This window comes from Glycine soja, chromosome 1 (genome assembly GCF_004193775.1).
Source record: "Glycine soja cultivar W05 chromosome 1, ASM419377v2, whole genome shotgun sequence".
Lineage (NCBI taxonomy): Eukaryota > Viridiplantae > Streptophyta > Magnoliopsida > Fabales > Fabaceae > Glycine > Glycine soja.
In genome coordinates this window covers 30,853,120-30,872,538 of record NC_041002.1, presented here as the reverse complement: position 1 = coordinate 30,872,538, position 19,419 = coordinate 30,853,120, and the positions used below count along the sequence as shown (strand labels likewise).

Genomic DNA, 19,419 nt, shown 5'->3' with positions numbered 1-19,419 from the left:
AATCAAAGGTGATTCAAAGGTGTTTTGATGATAAAAATGATGATAACAAAAGATGATGACAAAGGTGATGACAAAAAGCTCAAAGATCAATCAAAGAACAACTCAAGTGAATCAAGAACAATTCAAGAGTTCAAGATAAGAATCATGAAGAATTCAAGACTCAGGAAGAAAGTTTAGAGTCAAGAATCAAGATTCAAGGTTCAAGATCTCAAGAATCAAGATCAAGATTCAAGACTCAAGATTCATGAATCAAGAGAAGGCTTAATCAAGATAAGTATGAAAAGTTTTTCTCAAAAATTGAGTAGCACATGATTTTTCTCAAAACATGTTTACCAAAGAGTTTTTACTCTCTGGTAATCGATTACCAGTAGCAAAATTGTTTTGAAAAAGTTTTCAAATTGAATTTACAACGTTCCAATTAATTTCAAAAAGCTGTAATCGATTACAATGTTTTGGTAATCGATTACCAGTCCCTTTGAACGTTGAAATTCAAATTCAAATGTGAAGAGTCACATCCTTTCACATAAAAGCTTTGTGTAATCGATTACACTAATTTGGTAATCGATTACCAGTGACTGTTTCTAAATAAATCAAAAGATGTAACTCTTCAAATGGTTTTTTTGACTTTTTCAAATTGGTTTTAAGTTTTTCTAAAAGTTATAACTCTTCTAAATGGTCCTCTTGACCAGACATGAAGAGTCTATAAAAGCAAGGCTTTGTTTTGTATTATTAATTAATTCATTCAATCTTGAACACTTACTTCATACAATCCTTTACAAGCCTTGAATCTCTTTGAACTTCTTTTTCTTCTTTGTACCAAAAGCTTTCTGAAGTTTTCTGGTTTTCTAAACCTTGAAAACTTGTGTTATTTATCTTTTCATTCTCTTCTCCCTTTGCCAAAAAGAATTCGCCAAGGACTAACCACCTGAATTCTTTTTGTGTCTCTCTTCTCCCTTTTTCCAAAAGAACAAAGAACTAACCGCCTGAATTCTTTTGTGTCTCCCTTCTTCCTTGTCAAAGAATTCAAAACGACACAATCTGAGAATTCTTTTGATTCTTCCCTTTCCCTAATACAAAAGTGTTCAAAGGACTAACCGCCTAAGAATTCTTTTGCATCCCCATTCACAAAGTATCAAAGGTTTAACAGCCTGAGATCTTTGTCTTAACACATTGGAGGGTACATCCTTTGTGGTACAAGTAGAGGGTACATCTACTTGGGTTTGACTGAGAACAAGAGAGGGTACATCTCTTGTGGATCAGTTCTAGTGGAGGGTACATCCACTAGGGTTTCAAAGAGAACAAGGAAGGGTACATCCCTTGTGGATCTTTACTTGTAAAAGGATTTTTACAAGGTTGAAAGAAATCTCAAGGACCGCATGTCGCTTGGGGACTGGATGTAGGCACGGGTTGTTGTTGAACCAGTATAAAAACTCTTGTGTGTTTGTTTCCTTCTTCCCCACTCTTTTACTTTCCGCTGTGCATTTAATTTCCGCTTTTACTTTCTATTAAGTTTCTCTTCTACTCCTCATTCTCTTAACAATTTAGTAAAAGTCTTAGAAGAGTAATTTTTAATTAGTAAAGGTTTAGGAATAATTAATTCAACCCCCCTTCTTAATTATTCTGAGGTCACTCGATCCAACATATACACACCACTCCTTTCGCAAGCTATTAACAAAAATGAGGTCCTTCCTCTATCACCAATATTGGTGTCTACCCTCATTATCACGACAACAAATCTAATGTCATGAGCCACCAATCGAGCCCAATGTAAAACTTCATCATGGCTAGCAAACAACTATAACACAATTAAAAAAGGTTTGAGATCAATAAACATTTATGTAATATAATTATTGTACCAACAACAAATTAGACAAATACCCGAGAAGTATTAAAGGCATTAGAGCAATCAACATGTTCTACTTTTATGCCAGCATGTTCCTCATTTTCAACATTCATATCAACTTCTTCATACATGATACTATCATACATCCACTGTTCTTCGTCCATCTTAATAAAACATTTAACAAATTCAATGATAAAAAAATACAACATAAAAAATTATACAATCACCTCACTTGTTATCGACACAAATATAGCTCTATACAAAAATAAAATAAAAATGTATTGTACATCATATAACCAAAGACTACATTTTTACTACATATCTTCATTGAAATATCATATAAATTCTAATAAATACACCATTCAATAAATATAATATAAATTCTAATAAATACATCATGCAATAAAATACCAAATTTGTTTGATTATTAATCATTGTAATAAATATTAAAATACATAATTCAGTTAAATGTATACACAAAATTGTTTTAGCAATCTAATATTACTTTTACCAATCTAATTACTAAATTATTTTCAATTAATTACTAAATTAATTTTTAAGCAATCTAATGTTGGTTTTAGAAATTTTTAAAAGTTTATATATATTATCATTTTTTTTTACCAATCTAATTACTAAATACATTTTTTTATACCACTATAAAATAATATCACCAAATCAATATTTCTAAAATTGTTAAAACTATTACAAAAAAAAAATTACACTACAAAACAAATTAAATATATAATTCAGAAAATTTTATTTATAATTAAAAAAAAATTAAAACCTACGGATCATCAATCGGTATAACCCATATGGATGAACAATCCATATATTTCTAAAAAAAATTTGTGTACTTCTTCTTCTCCGACGATGAATAACTACCCAACTTCATTGTATCCTACCGGAGACCAAAAAACACTCAGAAAAGGAGGCTAACGGAATCTAATGAAAGCAACTTACACTAAGGCTATTTTCAATATTTTAAAAAATTGTTGGGTGTCCCAGCAAAAATGTTGGTGCCCCAAGCAGTTGCCCCCACACAAGTATGCATGAGGGACTTGCTACTCTCAACCTCAAAATTGTTATTCTCACCATCCACGTGGGTGACTTTTTTACAAAATTCAAAAATACTCTTCTCATGATGGTAATGGTTTTAGACTTTGGGTAAGTAGAGATCACTAAGCCTAACATGGTACCCACACAAGTATGCATGAGGGACTTGCTACTCTCAACCTCAAAATTATTATTCTCACCATCTATGTGGGTGACTTTTCTGCAAAATCCAAAAATACTCTTCTCAGGATAGACTGTTAGTGTGATTCCGTTGTATAACATACTTTTGTTGCAATGTATGGGTGCTAAAAAATATAGAGTAAAAACGTGATTTTGTTGTGTATTTTGTCAACATAATATGTTTTTGTTCTATAAATTTTTTAAACCCCTCTTACACAACAAAAATATGTTTCCATTTTGTTAAATTTTTTTGAAAAAATTATAATTAATTGTAGATATAGGGTATCTTTTTTAATTATTCTTGAATTAATTATAATAAAAATTATCTTAATGATGACACATCACCTTTTTTTAAAAGTAACAAAATTACTTGAAATAAATTACCTTTTTTAATTTAAATTTGAATTAATTGTGATACAAATTACCCTTTTTAATTATAAATGAATTAATTATGATACAAATCAGTATAATAATTAAATTTTTATTATTAATAGAATTGATTGATTATTATTAATAGAATTAATTTATTATTATTAATAAAGGCAATTCACTTGGTAATTAATTTGATTTTTTTTATAAATGGTAACTTTTATCTAATTATTTTAATTTTAATTAAAAATAATAATCTATATCATACTCTGACTTTTATTAAAAAGGTAAATTGTATCTTATTTAATTTAATTTTAATTTAAAAAAGATAACTATGTTATCATTAATTTGATTACTTTAAAAAAAGTAACATAAATAGATAATTAATTAAAAAATTGTAATAATTAACATAGTGGAAACACATTTTGGTTGAGCAAAATACACAACTGAATCATGTTTCTATTATGTATTTGCTCAACAAAAACAGGTTTCTGTTATGTAAGTGATTGTGCAAAGAAATTACACAATAGAAACATGATTTTATTGGCAAAATACATAACAAAATCATGTTTACATTGTGTATTTATTTTTTGCATCCCATACATTGCAATGGAAGTATGTTTCCATTGTACACATGTACAAAAGAATCATACTTCCGTAGGAAGGATAGTTTTGAATTTTATAAAAAGCCACCCAAGAATAGCAATTTTCGGGTGGAGAATAAGCTCTCTGTAATGGAACTTTTAAAAACAAAAAACAAATCAGATTTGTTATCCAAATTTCCCCTTGTTTTATATTTTTTTGTTTTAACCCCCGATTCATCAAAGAAAATGGATTCTGACTAATCTGAGATTGGATTGAAAAGTAAGTAAAGTCTAACTAAGAATTATTTCCACTAAGAATTGAACTTGAGTACTAACGAAACGATTTAACCTTAACTTCAACACATTAAACATTGTTTTATATTAAGAAAGCTAAATGCCACTTTTGGTCTTTATGTTTTACTATTTTTTCAGTTTGGTTCATTAAGTTTTAAAAGTCTCATTTTTGTTAACAATATTAGTGTTTCATTAACTTTTAAATTTTGAAATAATTAATTTAAAATAGTGAGACTAATAAAAAGATTTTTTAAGCAAAAATAAAGATTGTATTAGAGGTTTAATTTAAATGATACAAAATGTTTATATGCTTTTGATTAAGGATCAATTAGCATATTTATTCGAATGAAAAAAACATATTTTTAAGAGTGATGCTATTTCTCACAAATAAAACTTGCATGAATGATGCAATATGTAGTATCTATGCTTGAGATGTTTTTTTAAATAGAATTTAGTTAAAGACTTAAATATATTTTTAGTCCTTTAAAGTTGAGTTATTTTTTTAGTTTTCTAAATTTAAAGTTATTTTCTTAGTCCTTAAAAATCATAAAATGCTCTTATCATGAAATAAGAAATTTGTAATTTGTAACAACTTTTAACGGTCAAAATTTCATTTTCTATTTTATATTTTAAAGTACACTTTTGGTAGTTAAAAATATCATAATTAAGTCAGAAAAAATATTAAAAACTCATTAATCACTTTAAAAACTATTTTAACTTTTTCATTGACTAGATTTTGGTAGTTTCAAACCACCAAAAATTCATTGACTTGATTTTTGTACTTTAAAATATAAAATAGAAACTCAAATTATGGTAGTAAAAAAGCCAAAAAAATTGTGAATATTTTAATAATTTTTTTCGTAAAATTTATCATTTCCCACTTAAATATTTTAATTATATAAAAAGTTAAATTACAATTTTTTTAACAATTTACGGTACATTGATCATTTAATTTAACAGCTGATTAATGATGTGTTAACACTTAACACTATGATGAGGTGGGAATTAACATTTAATAATTAAATATAATTTAATTAATTAACATATATAAATTAAAAATAAATGTATACAAAATTGAGTTAAATTAAAATTAAGAATTTTAAAAATCATAGAATGAAAATTTTGAAAAAAAAAAGAAAGTTAAAATTACGGATCAGAATCAAAATTGCAATTTGAATAAATATGTACTATTTTTTGTTTGACTTAGTGAATACTTTTCAACATTAAATGAATTCAATATTTAATATTTTCTACCCTCGAAGGCCACCAGCATTCTTCAAAAAACAATTTTATAACGGCGGGAGACGATGACGTTTAGGTCAATTCAGAACAGAACGTTTATTTGTAACTCTTTTGGTTAGGGACAGCAACCATTCACCGACTCCGGAAAACCCAGGGGCCAACAACACCTCCCTCATTTATCTGGGGGGCAATCCCGTCATTTCAAATTCGGTTCCTTCCGCTAGTAAGAGCTCCTTTTTAAGACGACGAAAACAAATAAATATAATATATACGCAAACGCTCGAAACAACAACATTTGCGGTTCTGCCTGCAAATTTTCTTCCCCTCAATCTATATTACTCAGGTGGTGTTCCTGTTCCCCTCAAGCACCCCTGAGATTCATTCCCAAAAAGCTTAAAAAATTCTATTCAATTCAAATTCTAAATTTAATTTCCATTTCGTTTTCGTTTTCTGTTTTGATTTGATCTTCCAATGGCGTCCGATGGCTTCACCGACAAGAACACCGTGTTCAGAAAGCTCAAGGCGAAGTCCGAAAATAAGGTTTTTTGTTTATAATTTTGAATTTCAATTTGAGTGCATAATCGTTGGTTCCGTGATTTCGTTTAATATAGTCTGAACTTTTCGTTTGTGGTTTCTGATTTACGAGATCTGGTTTCAGATCTGTGATACCCGTGGTAGTGTGTTTGATTTTTGAATTTGTATGGCTTTTTTTTTTTTTTAATTTCAGATGTGTTTCGATTGCAATGCGAAGAACCCTACCTGGGCGTCCGTCACGTATGGGATCTTCCTCTGCATCGATTGCTCCGCCGTTCACCGCAGTCTCGGCGTGCACATCAGCTTCGTGAGGCAAGTTTTTGCTGATTTTGTTTGAATGGTGAATCTGTTTGTTGATTTTTTATGTGCGGAAATTTGTATCGGTTTGCAATATGATTGTGTGGCTGATTCTGTATTGGGAGTGCTGTGTGGTGTATTGGTGGGGTCTGAATGTTTCATGTGGATGAATTTAGAGCACTGCGTTGTATTGCTGTGCTGTGCCATTTTTTAGGGATTTCTCCAAGTCAATTGGTTAAAGCTTGAATAGTCAATGAAATAAGACTCTGTACTCTGGCCTTAAATATGTGGTTTACAACAAGAATAACGAGCCTTATATTTCACTAGGTGAGGTTAGGTATATAGATTACATGATGTCATTGAACTCGGTTAAAAACTAAATTTTCAGGGATATTATACCGTGAGATCCGTTTTTTAATATTGTTTTACAATGTCCTTTGATAACAAAAGCTTTTCCTTCTTTAATTTCCTTTGTCCATGCATTTGACTTCTTTATCCCATGTTTGGCAAAATTATTAATTCTACATTTTCCATTCGTTGTTCCAAGATCTTGGTAAAACTACTCGAAAGCTTTGGATCCTTCCTTGGTTTTTCCTTTTCTTTTCTCATTTTTAGCCTTCCATTTTGCCCAAATTTCAGCATTATTGCACATGTGAAAGGCCTTAAGCACTCCCATTTAAACACTTTCATTCCACCAAGATTCTTTATCTTGAACACTTTCTATTTCACCACTGGGATTTTCTATCACTCTTGAGACACTGCCACTTGATTATTAGATTTATAATTTGTTGAGTTTTCTGTTTAGGACCCTTAAAATGAATGTCAAGGATCAAGATCCTATGTTGTACAGTAAGAAGACTCTCGTGCAATCACCTTGCAAGCTCTTTAATCAAAACTCCTTACAAAAAAAAAAAATCAATTTGTGATCTCAAGATTCATCTCTTAAAAGTGTTTTGTTTCTCACTTCCTCTTCTCAAAACAAATGTACATAATCAAGAATAGACTGTTGTTCCTTGTTTAGATCTCCAAAAAGCTCAAAACCACCCATGAGAATCTTTAATTCATATGCCATTGAGAAATCAAGAATAGACTGCCCTTCCTTGTTTAGATCTCCAAAGTTCAAAACCACGCATGAGTTGTGGAAAGCCTTGAACCACTGTAATACAACTTTCCTTTAACTTTGCCACTGTACCAAAGTTTAATTTCTATATTATTTAGCCCTTTATCTTTATCTCAAACATATTTAGTTTCTTGAAGAAAATGATGTTTATCCTTCTCTGAATCATGATGTCCATCAGATCAAATGATATATGGCAAAGTACCAATATTTCAATTACCAAACCTTATTAAGCACTCTTGGACTAGCTTCTTTACCTACACCCATCCACAAAAATGTGAGGACCTACATTTACTCATTTAACACTACCTGCCAATGTTGTTGCAGTTTCACTATCTCATTTAACATTTTACTTGAGCCGTATAATGCATTACTTTTGGGTAATGGCTTAGCATTAGTACATTGACTAGTTGGTTCTTTACGGACACATGTCTGGAAAACCTTTGGCTGGAGGTATTTCTCTTATGAAATCTATTATAGGGAAAGCAAGCATATTTCTTAATCTGTAGAGGCTATATGTGTAGATTCAATGAGATCCAAGGAGCTTTACTCGTTTGTTATGTTATTGTGCTTTCCTTGAGTAATTTGAAATACTTAGTAGTTATATAACTAAATTAAAATTTCACACCCTGTGCTTCTGCATCTTTACTTTATACTTGGTTATTCTATGAAACAAACACACTATATTCAGAAAGTAGGAAGTTGTTGAATAGAAAGAAGACAAAAAAGATTGATAGGTAAATAACTATATGCTCTTCTATATGTAGGTCTACAAATTTAGACTCATGGAGTCCTGAGCAACTAAAAACGATGAGCTTTGGAGGAAACAATCGTGCACATGGTTTCTTTAAGCAACATGGTTGGACTGATGGTGGTAAAATAGAGGCTAAATACACATCTAGAGCTGCAGATTTGTATAGGCAAATTCTTTCAAAGGAAGTAGCAAAAAGTATGGCTGAGGATGGAGGCTTGCCTTCATCACCTGTTGCTTCTCAGTCTGCCCAGGGGGTTAATGGGCTTCCAGAAGTCAAGACCAATGAAGTGCCAAAAGAAAACACTCTGGAGAAGCCAGAAAAGCCTGAGAGCACTTCTTCACCTAGAGCTTCACATTCAGTAATTTCAGGTACTGTTAAGAAACCTATCGGTGCTAAAAAAGCAGTGAAGAGTGGGGGGCTTGGTGCTCGTAAACTCACTAAAAAGGTATGTAAATAGTTATCTTTGTTTGCAGATGTATGCTAGAAGTGCCTGTTGGTTGTTGGTTTTTCATTTGACCACTAATTATCCTAATGAAAATGCAGCCAAGTGAGTCTCTCTATGAGCAGAAGCCTGAGGAACCCCCTGCTCCAGTTCCATCTTCAACAAACAGTATGCCTGCTGGGCCATCTCCGACATCTCGGTTTGAATATGTAGAAAATGTCCAATCATCTGACTTGAACACTGGAGGTTCTCATGTTCTTAGTCATGTGTCTCCACCAAAGTCATCAAGCTTCTTTGCAGACTTTGGAATGGATGGTGGCTTTCCAAAGAAATCTGGGCCAAGTTCCTCCAAAGTGCAAGTAAGCCATATGCTTGCAACTTTGGTCTCTGCAATGTTATCTCTTATGCATCCAGTTAGCATACAGGATTAAGTTATATATAAATATCTAGTCTACATTCACTTCAACATTTTTTTACATCATACAGATCCATGGAACAAAACATGGTCAACATTGGGAGAAAGTGTTTTCAAGTGTTTTGTAAAAAATAAATGCTAGCATACACATAGAATGATAGAATCATGTATTAAATATGCTTTCCATGTTAATAATCACATGAAATATTAGAGTTTCAAGTATGTTCTAAAAATTCATGGACTTCCTAAATTTATTTTATGAGGGATATCAGTTTAATTTCAAAAACCAGGAGACTTGTTTTTGGTCAGGGTGCAGAAGTTGTGTATTATAACTTGATATGATCATCAGAACTATGTTGCATCGTTTATCATGGTGACCTGAGTTCAATATTCTTTAAAACTGAAATTATATAACCATGAAATCACTGGGAAGTGCTACTGATAGAAACTAACTTAAACTAGATAGGACCATTTAGAATTTGCCTATTTTAATAGTAATTAAAACTGAATTAGTATAATCATGAAGTAAGCAATGTTACAGTCATGGGCTGACTAAAAGATATTATGTTTGGGCACATTAATGTTGCTACCAAATCTTAATAGTTGTTAAAACTGGTAGTTAAATCAATGATTGGTTGAAAGATACTGATTACCTTTAGTTAAATTAATGATTGGTTGAAAGATACTGATTGGTTAAAACTGTTCTATTTCTTATTTTGAAAATTATATCTACATGGTTGATATTCCTGTTACCTGTAAACATTTTTTTATTATCTCGTCTGACTTAAATAGATGTGGCCAATCATCTATAAAACATCTACTTGGTTTTTTTTTTTTAAGAAATTCATTTAACCTGCACCATATTTTGCTTTGCTATGTATCCATAAGATTCAGGAAACTGACGAAGCAAGAAGGAAGTTCTCAAATGCTAAATCTATTTCTTCATCTCAATTTTTTGGAGATCAGAACAAAGCTGCAGATGTGGATTCTCAAGCTACTTTGTCTAAGTTTTCGGTATGTGTCCTTTCTTTTAGTAAATTGCTGGAATATTTAGTAGTGTGAGAATACATTTTTGTAGATCTCGGATGTTCAATCTCCTTTATTACAAGTAAAGCCCCAAAAGAGGAATATTAGCAATCTAGCAGACTCTTTTCAACATACATTGGCAAAAATTTATTGGAAATTATGGAATTACAAGTGAGACTTATTAAATAGAGAGTAGGATTCACATTATTTTTGTGAGCCTTGATAACTTTCAGTCAATAATAGCAATAATAGTGTGTTGTTAGCATTCATCTCAAATTTGTATTGAGGGTATAAAAATGAGGGTATTTTAGTTAGTTAGTCATGATAACTTTCAGTCAATACATGAATTTTGAGTTATATTAATTATTTTTATATGTAAAAAAATTAAAATAGCAGTCATCCCGCTTTCCCAGTTTTGGGGTCGGCCACTCCACTCTGCTATGGCGGGATTGGCAACTATGATTTAAGGTTTCTTTGGCACATTCTTATGTTTGGGATACGATTAGGTTTGGCATCTATTTTCTATTTGGTATAAAAGCACATGGCCCTTGTAATGTGATTTCACTAATAGACATGTTGAAGGATTGGGAAGCTTTGTTCGGTTGATTTCTTTGTTAATGTTTTGCTCTTTTGTTTAGAAGGATTTCTTATTTTCCTTTGACTTCATAATGTTTCTCTTGTACCGACTAAATTTCCTCATTTATGAGGGAAGAATGCGTCTGTTTTATGTACTGTTTAGATGAGTTGTTGCCAAGCTTGAATGAATTCTTAAGAGGGTGTGTTTTCAAAGTTTATACTTTACTCTGTATCCTCTTGTTAATTTCAGGGTTCAAGTGCCATCTCCAGCGCTGATCTTTTTGGTGACTCAAGAGACAACAACATCGATCTTACTGCTGGTGACCTCATCAATCGATTATCTTTCCAGGTATTCTTTACCTTTTACTGGATTTGGGAATTTCATTATTCATGTCATTTGTCATCTGAACAACAAAATGATAATTGAATTAGTGACATTAGTTTCTGTATTCATGTTGGATGGGTTGCTGTACGCCTCCCTCCCCTCTGTGTTGCAGGCACAACAGGATCTCTCTTCCCTTAAGAACATTGCAGGAGAGACTGGAAAGAAGCTCAGCTCACTGGCCTCCACATTGATGACAGATCTTCAGGACCGAATCCTCTAAAATGTGTATGCTCTGTATTTAAGAGAATCTTTGGAGTTTGTTACATATGCCAGCCAATTATGTTTCAAATGTAATAGAAGAGTTCAATATACAATTCTTTTAGAAAATAAGATGCTATATTTTCAGGCTTGTCATATAGGCGGGTGTTTCTATTTTGTATAACAGGTACAATTAGATGTTGCTAATGTTTTAGATTTCTTTCTTTTTTTGGGTTAGACGACACCAGATTGTGGGTGAACTCGTGAACTCGAGTACGTTTGGATAGAGAATTTTAAGTGAGGAAAGTAATTTATAAGAAAATTTAAATTTTAGTAATCTAAAATTCATTGTTTGGATATTTTTTTATGAAAAATTTAATTTTTTTGGAATTTTAAAACAGAATTTTAAACAACTAAAAATGTGAAATTTCAATTTCTTTTAAAAAGGTGAGAAATTGAAATTCTCTTCTTGATATAAGAATCTTCTAAAACGTTTGCGTATTTCTTTTATAATCTTCATTCTTGAACAAGTGACTCTTCCTTTACGTCGATGATCTTCTTTAAAAAACACCGTCTCAGCTCGTGGAGCATTGATCGGGTGTGGGCGTAGGGGGATATGTAGAACTGTACCTATTAGTCAGGGGAGCAGTCATCGCTATGCATCATGCAGCGGAGGTGTTTGTCGGTGCGGAGGGCCTGAGTCATGTCGAGTCGTTGACTGAATGTTGTGATTAGGTGTAGTGGTGTATGTCGTCGTGTCTCGGTTCTCCTGCTAGTATTCTTCTCTTTGGTAGTACACCAATCATATCTTCTCTTTACATTCATTTTCTTTCACCCTCACAATTTTAATTTCTTTTGTCCAAACACAAAATTTTAAAAATATAAAAATTTCAATTGAAATAGTTGAAATTCTTAGAATTTAAAATTTTTCAGAATTTTAAATTTCTTCATTCAAACACACTCTAAATTTTTCAGAATTTAAATTTTTCAGAATTTGAAATAGTTGAAAGAGTGTTTCTCTAAACTTTTGTGAGAGTGATTTCTTGTTTACATTTACCAACCGGCTTGCCTTTTTAGGCTGAGTGTTACATCTCTCTGGTATTTACTTTAATGATTTTTTATTGAAAAAAATGGATTAAGTCTTGATATTTTTATAAATATTATATAATTCTCTTAATTTAAAAATAATAATTTATCGAAATTAGATTTATCGCACCATGTAGTTGTCACTAACTTGAAAAACATATGCGGTCTTGTGATATGTATATTGGTAATATTATTCCTTTTTTTTTATTTGTGTAGCTCCAAGTAATTATGAACGACGGAATCAACTTCGATTATATGTAGGTAATCATGTGTTAGTTACTGAAGGTTGTTACCTGAAGTTGTGTTTCAAAAATGGAGTGACTTATAACAGCATGGAGCATAGAAAGTGCAAAGCGAATTGTATTCGGAATGATGTAGAAAATGATAACCTTTCCCTATGGAAATTCAAGATTGCTAATCAAACCTTTAATCAGATTCCTTCCTTGCTGCTTTTTTCAAAGCCATGTATTATACATCGTGGGTTGAAGTGTGATGAGAATTGTCAACTGTGAATGCGTACCTAACCATAGTTCTCCTTGCATTCAAATCTGCATCATAGTCAAAATTTGAATAATGAGTGAGAGCATATGCCATGTCTCCATGGTAGACGAGTTCAATATCAGCTGTACCCTTAAGGTACTTGAGTATATGTTTAACAACTAATCAATGTTCCTTTCAAGGATTACTCATATAACTACTCGCAACACTGATTGCTTATGCTAGGTTTGGTCAAACGCATACCATAGCATACATAAGACTACCCCTACAACACTTGCATAAAGTACACATGACATGTATTCCTTCTTTGATTTTGACTAAGTAGTATTGTGATGCAATTCTATCCCCCAAGGGTATTGGATAGAAGACTCCAAGAGGATTGGGCTAGAACTGCTAAAGAAGGCCCTAGAGTTCTCATGAACCTCAGGATAGATTTCTGAGTCCATGGGCCAAGGTTGGGTTCACTCTTCTTTGTAAATATTAGAATAGGTTTTTTCTTCTTTTGGGCCTTGTGTTTTTGCCATTCTAGTAGTATAGGGTTTTAGCCTTGTATTTCAGGACATTTTGAGTAGTTTTTGTAGTAGGGACTTTTTTTATATTTTCATGTATTTTGGCATGAGGGTGAACTTAGCTATTATAGGGGGTGTGTAGCTAAGCTCTAGCTTTTCATCTCAAGGAGGTGAGCTTAGCTATTAGAGAGGTGTGTGTAGCTAAGCTCTAGCTTCTTTAGGAATCTTCTCAAGGAAGTTTCTCAAAGAGGTGAGCTTAATTATTAGAAGGGCGTGTGTAGCTAAGCTCTAGCTTCTCAAGGAAGTTTCTCAAAGAAGCTTCTCTAGGAAGTTTTCTCAAAGAAGCTTCTCAAGAAAGTTTTCTCAAGAAAGCTTCTCAAAGAAGCTACCTAGTCTATAAATAGAAGCATGTGTAACACTTGTTGTAACTTTAATGAATGAAAGTCTTATGAGACACACTTCAAAGTTCCACTTCTCTCCCTCTTTTATTCCTTCAATTTCGTGCTTCCCCCTTCTCTCTTTTTTTCCTCCATTAAAGCATCATCTTCAAGCTTCTTATCCAAGGCACATTCTTGTTAGTGAAGCTCATTCTTCCATGGCTTATTCCCTAGTGGATGGTGTCTCCCCTCTCCTCTTCTCCTTTGCCTTCCGTTGTATCTCCATGGTGGAAAATCATCATTGAAGGACCTCATTGAAGCTCAAAGATTCAACCTACATAGAAGCTCCACAAGCAAGCTTCCATTAAGTGGTAATCAGAGCACAAGAGCTTCAAGTAGGTGCTCCTTAAACCTCCATTAATTTTTTGCTTTACCTTCTCTTCCATTGTTGTTTCTTCATTTTTCTTCATGTATCTCCTCACATGTCTTGTGCTAAATTTTTTTAACATGATTCTTTAGAGTTTCCACCTATTAAACTTGCTATAGAAGCTAGATTTGATTTTCTATGGTTCAAATTTCTTGTTCTTGTTCTTGAACCATGAATTGTGTTAAGTTTAGGTTCCTTTGAGTTTTGTCTTGTTATTTTTGTGGCTGAAACCTAAACCATAAAATTCTTACAAAAATATTAAAGTAGAAGAAAACCTCCAAAATCTAGAGTGACTTGTTCACCTATTGTAGTTTTGTCATATAAGTCATGTCTAGTCATTAAACTTGTCACATAAGATTTCTTATGTTGTGCTGAATTTTATTTTTCTTGTTTCTTTATTTAACTCATTTGTTCATGAGTGCATGAAATTCTTTTAGTCTATTATTTGATTTGAGTCAAATCTTTGCATGTTAATTAGTCCTTAACATGTTCATGCTTTATAGAGTCTTTGATTGTGATCCTTTTCTTGAACTTTTAGGTTTACTTATGATTGTGTCTGTTGTGAATTTGAGTTTTGGTGAATGAATTGCTGGCTGAAATTTTGATTCTAAGTGAATATTGAACTCCTAAAACTGAGGTAAACAAGCCTAGTGAGTTCAACATACATAGGAAGGTTGAAAGTAAGCCCAAGGCAATCAATATTCCATGCTAAAAAAAAATTCGAAGTCTGAAATCGTTGGTGCTGACAGCTTGGACATACAAACTTGTAAAAATTACTGAGAATTGGTTACTTCGAATTTTGAGCTGAAAATTATACTAAATTTTCTAAACATCAAGAAAAAAGTTATAAAAAAAGAACCAAGTGATTTGGATAAAAATAAAAAATACTAAAAATCATACAAGTTGGCCTAAAAATCAGTATCCAGAAAAAAAAATGTGAAAAGGGAAGTGTGCTTGTTGTTTTGGCTCAAAATTTATTCTATAATTGATGCCTATTTTATACCAATCTTAGTTCCGAAATTTCAATTGAAAATTAGTGTGAAAACAAGTGTCAAAGCTAGAGGTTTGTTGAGTCTTTTTTTTTAGTTTTTTTCACTCTACTCTAGAGCCATTCTAAGTTTCTTTTTGAGTCCTAGCTTGCTTCTATGTCCTTTTCATTGCTTTAATTGTTGAATAATCCTTAAAAATTGTCTTGTTAAAACTCCATTGGTTTAGCTTTCATTTCATTTTTTTTTTGGTCTTTGGTTATTGCTTGTCTCTTTGTTTCCTTGTTTGTGAGTTGCCATATAGGGAATTGGAAAGGAGGATTGGTGCCATCCCTTGAAGAATTTGAGTCAAGAAGCAAGGGGCCAACCACCTTAAGAGCTATTGGACTAAGAAGCACTCCAAATTGATTGAATCACCAAAGAGAGAACAACCACCAAAATTGAGGACCTTTTTGTAATTTGTAATTGACAATTTACTTTCATTGCTTTCAAATTTTGTAACAAAAAGGCCTTTCATTGGAAGTAAGTTGAGAGCCTCCAATAGGTCACCCAACTTCCATTTGTGTATAACAATTTTAGGCAATTTTTCCTTAGGATTGCGAGTGATTTGTTGGGAATCTTAAATGTGGTCATCCAAACACTCTTAGGATTCACCTAGTTTACATTTCTTGCTTACTTTCATAGCTTATTTCCTTTACCTTCCATTGTCAAACCGCCTAGATAGCTTGTCTTTTACCAATTAATTTTTACCTTATTTTTCACACCTCTTTTAGTGTTTATTTTGGCTAGTTTCAACCATAGTTTCTTTTACCTTTTGTTTTCAAACCCCCAACAAGAAAGAACCACAACTTAGAAATCAACATGAGTCTTTATTCTTCATCTAGTGTTAATGGTGGGGGTTCTACTCCTAAGGACCCCTTGTATAAGATATTAGATGAGTTGAGATCCTTTAAGTTGTGGAAAGAAAAACAAGAGAGAAAAGAAAATGGAAAAAAAAAGAGTGGAAGAAATAAGTCAAGATGAAAAAGAGAATATAAAGCAAGAAGAAAGAAGAAAAATACTAAAAGAGTTAAGAAAAAGAAACATGCCTCCTATAGTAGTTATAAATCTTGCAAGAGCCTAAGTGAAGAACTTCGTGACTATTATGAAGGAAGGCATAGGGCACATCTTAGATCTCACTCCTATTGGAGAGAAAAAGAAAGAAAGCCTCAAGAGACTAACATTAACCTCCCGTACTTCCATGGGAAGGACAATGTAGAGGCTAACTTAGATTGGGAAATAAGGGTAGAGCAACAACTTAAAAGGAAGTCTACTTCAAAATCTTATGGCTCTCACTCTTATCCAAAGAAAGACCAAGGTCAAGGCATCTTAGGGGTGACACCTTCTAAGCCCAAATATAATAAGGGGAAGACAATAGAAAAGCAACCCCTTAAGGCTAGTATGCAAGAGAAGACTAGCTCCATAAAGTGCATTAAATGTCTTGGAAGAGGGCACATTACTTCTCAATGCCCCACCAAGAAAACCATGATTATGAGGGGCCAAGACATTTATAGTAGCGAAGATGAGGCTACTACTTCACCTTCCTCTAGTGAAAGTGAAGAAGCAAAAGAGGAAGAATCTAGTGAAGAAATCTACCCCCAAGAAGAAGGACAACCTTTAATGGTTAAGGAGGAGTGTAAGGAGGTAAGTTTCTCCTCCAAGAGGTTAGCTAAGAAGGAAATTCATTTTGAAATAAAGACAAATATTAAAGAAACTTCCCCTCTTAGACAACCTTCACATCTTCTCCTTTGTAAAAAGACACTTGTTAGCACTGCCACACCTCTTGGGCTTGGGGTTATTCCTCAAGTAAAGGAGTTGTTGGATGAAGGTTTCGTTCGTAAGAGCTTAAATCCTTATGCTTTGTTGGTACCCAAAATAGGTATTAGTAGGCACCAAATCCCTAAAATAAGTGATATGATGAATGTGTTGAGTGTTGCAACCCTCTTTTATAAAATCAGTCATGCACCCAACATCTTTATGATTCATGTACATAGGGACTCATTAGGTAGGTTTGTTCTTATTTTTGGTTTTAATACAAACTTAGGTGCTCATATGGGACACCTTAGGTTTGTCGTATTTTTTTGTAGGAATAATCAACATGAAAATACAGAAAAAGGTACGCTTTATTGCATTGCTTTCCTTAATTTTTTAAATAGTGATCAAGGGGTTTCCACGGACCCTAAGAGAATAAAGGTCATTCCTGATTGGCCCACTCCACCAAGTATAAGAGAAATCTAGGGCTACCATGACTTAACAAACTTTTACAAAAGGTTTGTCTCATATTTTTCTATACTTGTAGCACCACTCATTGAGTTGGTGAGGAACCATGTTCCCTCATGGAAAGATATCCATGAAAGGGGTTTTCAGACCTTACCCTACTCTAACATACCCAACACCACTAATACATATGTTTTTATTCTTTTTACAGGTGTCGAGGGAAGGAGCCCAGAGTATGAAGAACCTCAGGATTTGAGGTCAAATCCTTTCCAAGGTGGAGGGGATGATGCAATCCTACCCCCAAGGGTATTGGATAGAAGACTCCAAGAGGATTGGGTTAGAGCTGCTAAAGAAGGCCGTAGGGTTCTCATGAACCTCATGATAGATTTCTGAGCCCATGGGCCAAGGTTGGGTCCACTCTTCTTTGTAAATATTAGAATAGGTTTTTTCTTCTTTTGTGCCTTGTATTTTGGCCATTCTAGTAGTATAGTGTTTTAGCCTTGTATTTCAGGGCATTTTGAGTAGTCTTTGTAGTATGGACTTTTTTTATATTTTCATGTATTTTGGCATGGGGTGAATTTAGCTATTATAGGGGGTGTGTAGCTAAGCTCTAGCTTCTCATCTCAAGGAGGTGAACTTAGCTATTAGAGAGGTGTGTGTAGCTAAGCTCTAGCTTCTTTAGGAATCTTCTCAAGGAAACTTCTCAAGGAGGTGAGCTTAGTTGTTAGACGGGTGTGTGTAGCTAAGGTCTAGCTTCTCAAGGAAGCTACCTAGTCTATAAATAGAAGCATGTGTAACACTTGTTGTAACTTTGATGAATGAAAATCTAATGAGACACACTTCAAAGTTCCACTTCACTCCCTCTTTTATTCCTTCAATTTCGTGCTCCCCTTTCTCTCTTTCTTTTCCTCCATTAAAGCATCCTTTTCAAGCTTCTTATCCAAGACACATTCTTGGTGGTGAAGCTCCTTCTTCCATGGCTTATTCCCTACTGGACGGTGCCTCCCCTCTCCTCTTCTCCTTTGCCTTCCGCTGCATCTCCATGGTGGAAAATCACCATTGAAGGACCTCATTGAAGTTCAAAAATCCAGCCTCCATAGAAGCTCCACAAGCAAGCTTCCATCATATTGAGTTTAGATAAACGAATGAACATTGTTGGAGAAGTATATATTAGTTATATGGGTACTATCCCAAAATGATTCAACACTTTCTGAATGTATTTCTTCTGACACAAAAAGAGCTTCTCTGGATTCGATCCCTTTTGATTTTCGTGCACAGAATCTGTTTAACAGCTCCCATGTCCTTCAAGACTTGATCCTTCTGAACAAAAAACGGTTGCAACAGAAAATAATTACAATTATAACACAACCTATGTTATGAACCATCAACATCAATGTTCCCTTTTATGCGACTGGACGCTCCACTAGATTAAATAAGATTGAACAACTTATACAGAAGTCAAGAGTATAAACTAGACATCCACTTTTGTCTACTGTATCTCTATTGTCCATTGTTTGACAATCAATATTTCTATTATGTTAAATTTGATATTTCTAATATGTTAAATTTGATATATTATAAATTTATCTTATTATGATGTCCATTAAATTAAAATCAATAATTGATATTCAAGTTAGTGCATAGTAAGAAAATCAAACGATGTTTCCAATGATTTTATCTCGAGAATTCTCTCTTTAATTTTACTACACTCTTAATAAATAATTAACATCTTATTATCAACTTTCATACAAAACAATTAACTCGTGCAGAGTAATGAGAAGTGTATAATATAAGAATGAAACATTATTCCTAATAATTTTATGCCCAGAAATTTAATGTTTTGTTAACACTTTTTCTTTGCTTCATTAAAATGCTAATTTTTTAAAACCTTTTGAAAGACTTCATAGAAATGTAAGAGTTCTTTGCCATGAGTATCCATTAAGTTAGTTTAATTAACTATTATTTTAAGT

At 32.9% G+C, this 19,419-nt stretch overlaps 1 protein-coding gene across 1 annotated transcript; it reads left to right on the top strand.

Moving 5' to 3' along the window:
- The first annotated feature begins 5,700 nt into the window (after positions 1 to 5,700).
- LOC114414522 (probable ADP-ribosylation factor GTPase-activating protein AGD8) lies at positions 5,701 to 11,632 on the top strand. Its single transcript, XM_028378815.1, has 7 exons — positions 5,701 to 6,105; positions 6,293 to 6,411; positions 8,281 to 8,713; positions 8,812 to 9,069; positions 10,014 to 10,139; positions 10,978 to 11,076; positions 11,225 to 11,632. The coding sequence occupies exons 1-7, from the start codon at positions 6,037 to 6,039 to the stop codon at positions 11,330 to 11,332; spliced, it is 1,212 nt and encodes a 403-aa protein (XP_028234616.1). The 5' UTR covers positions 5,701 to 6,036; the 3' UTR covers positions 11,333 to 11,632.
- Positions 11,633 to 19,419: the final 7,787 nt, after the last annotated feature.

Coding starts and splice junctions, on each gene's coding strand:
- LOC114414522 (XM_028378815.1), top strand. CDS start 6,037: ATGGCGTCCGATGGCTTCACCGACAAGAACACCGTGTTCAGAAAGCTC. Junction 6,412..8,280: donor GTGCACATCAGCTTCGTGAG/GCAAGTTTTTGC, acceptor TTCTATATGTAG/GTCTACAAATTTAGACTCAT. Junction 9,070..10,013: donor CAAGTTCCTCCAAAGTGCAA/GTAAGCCATATG, acceptor TGTATCCATAAG/ATTCAGGAAACTGACGAAGC.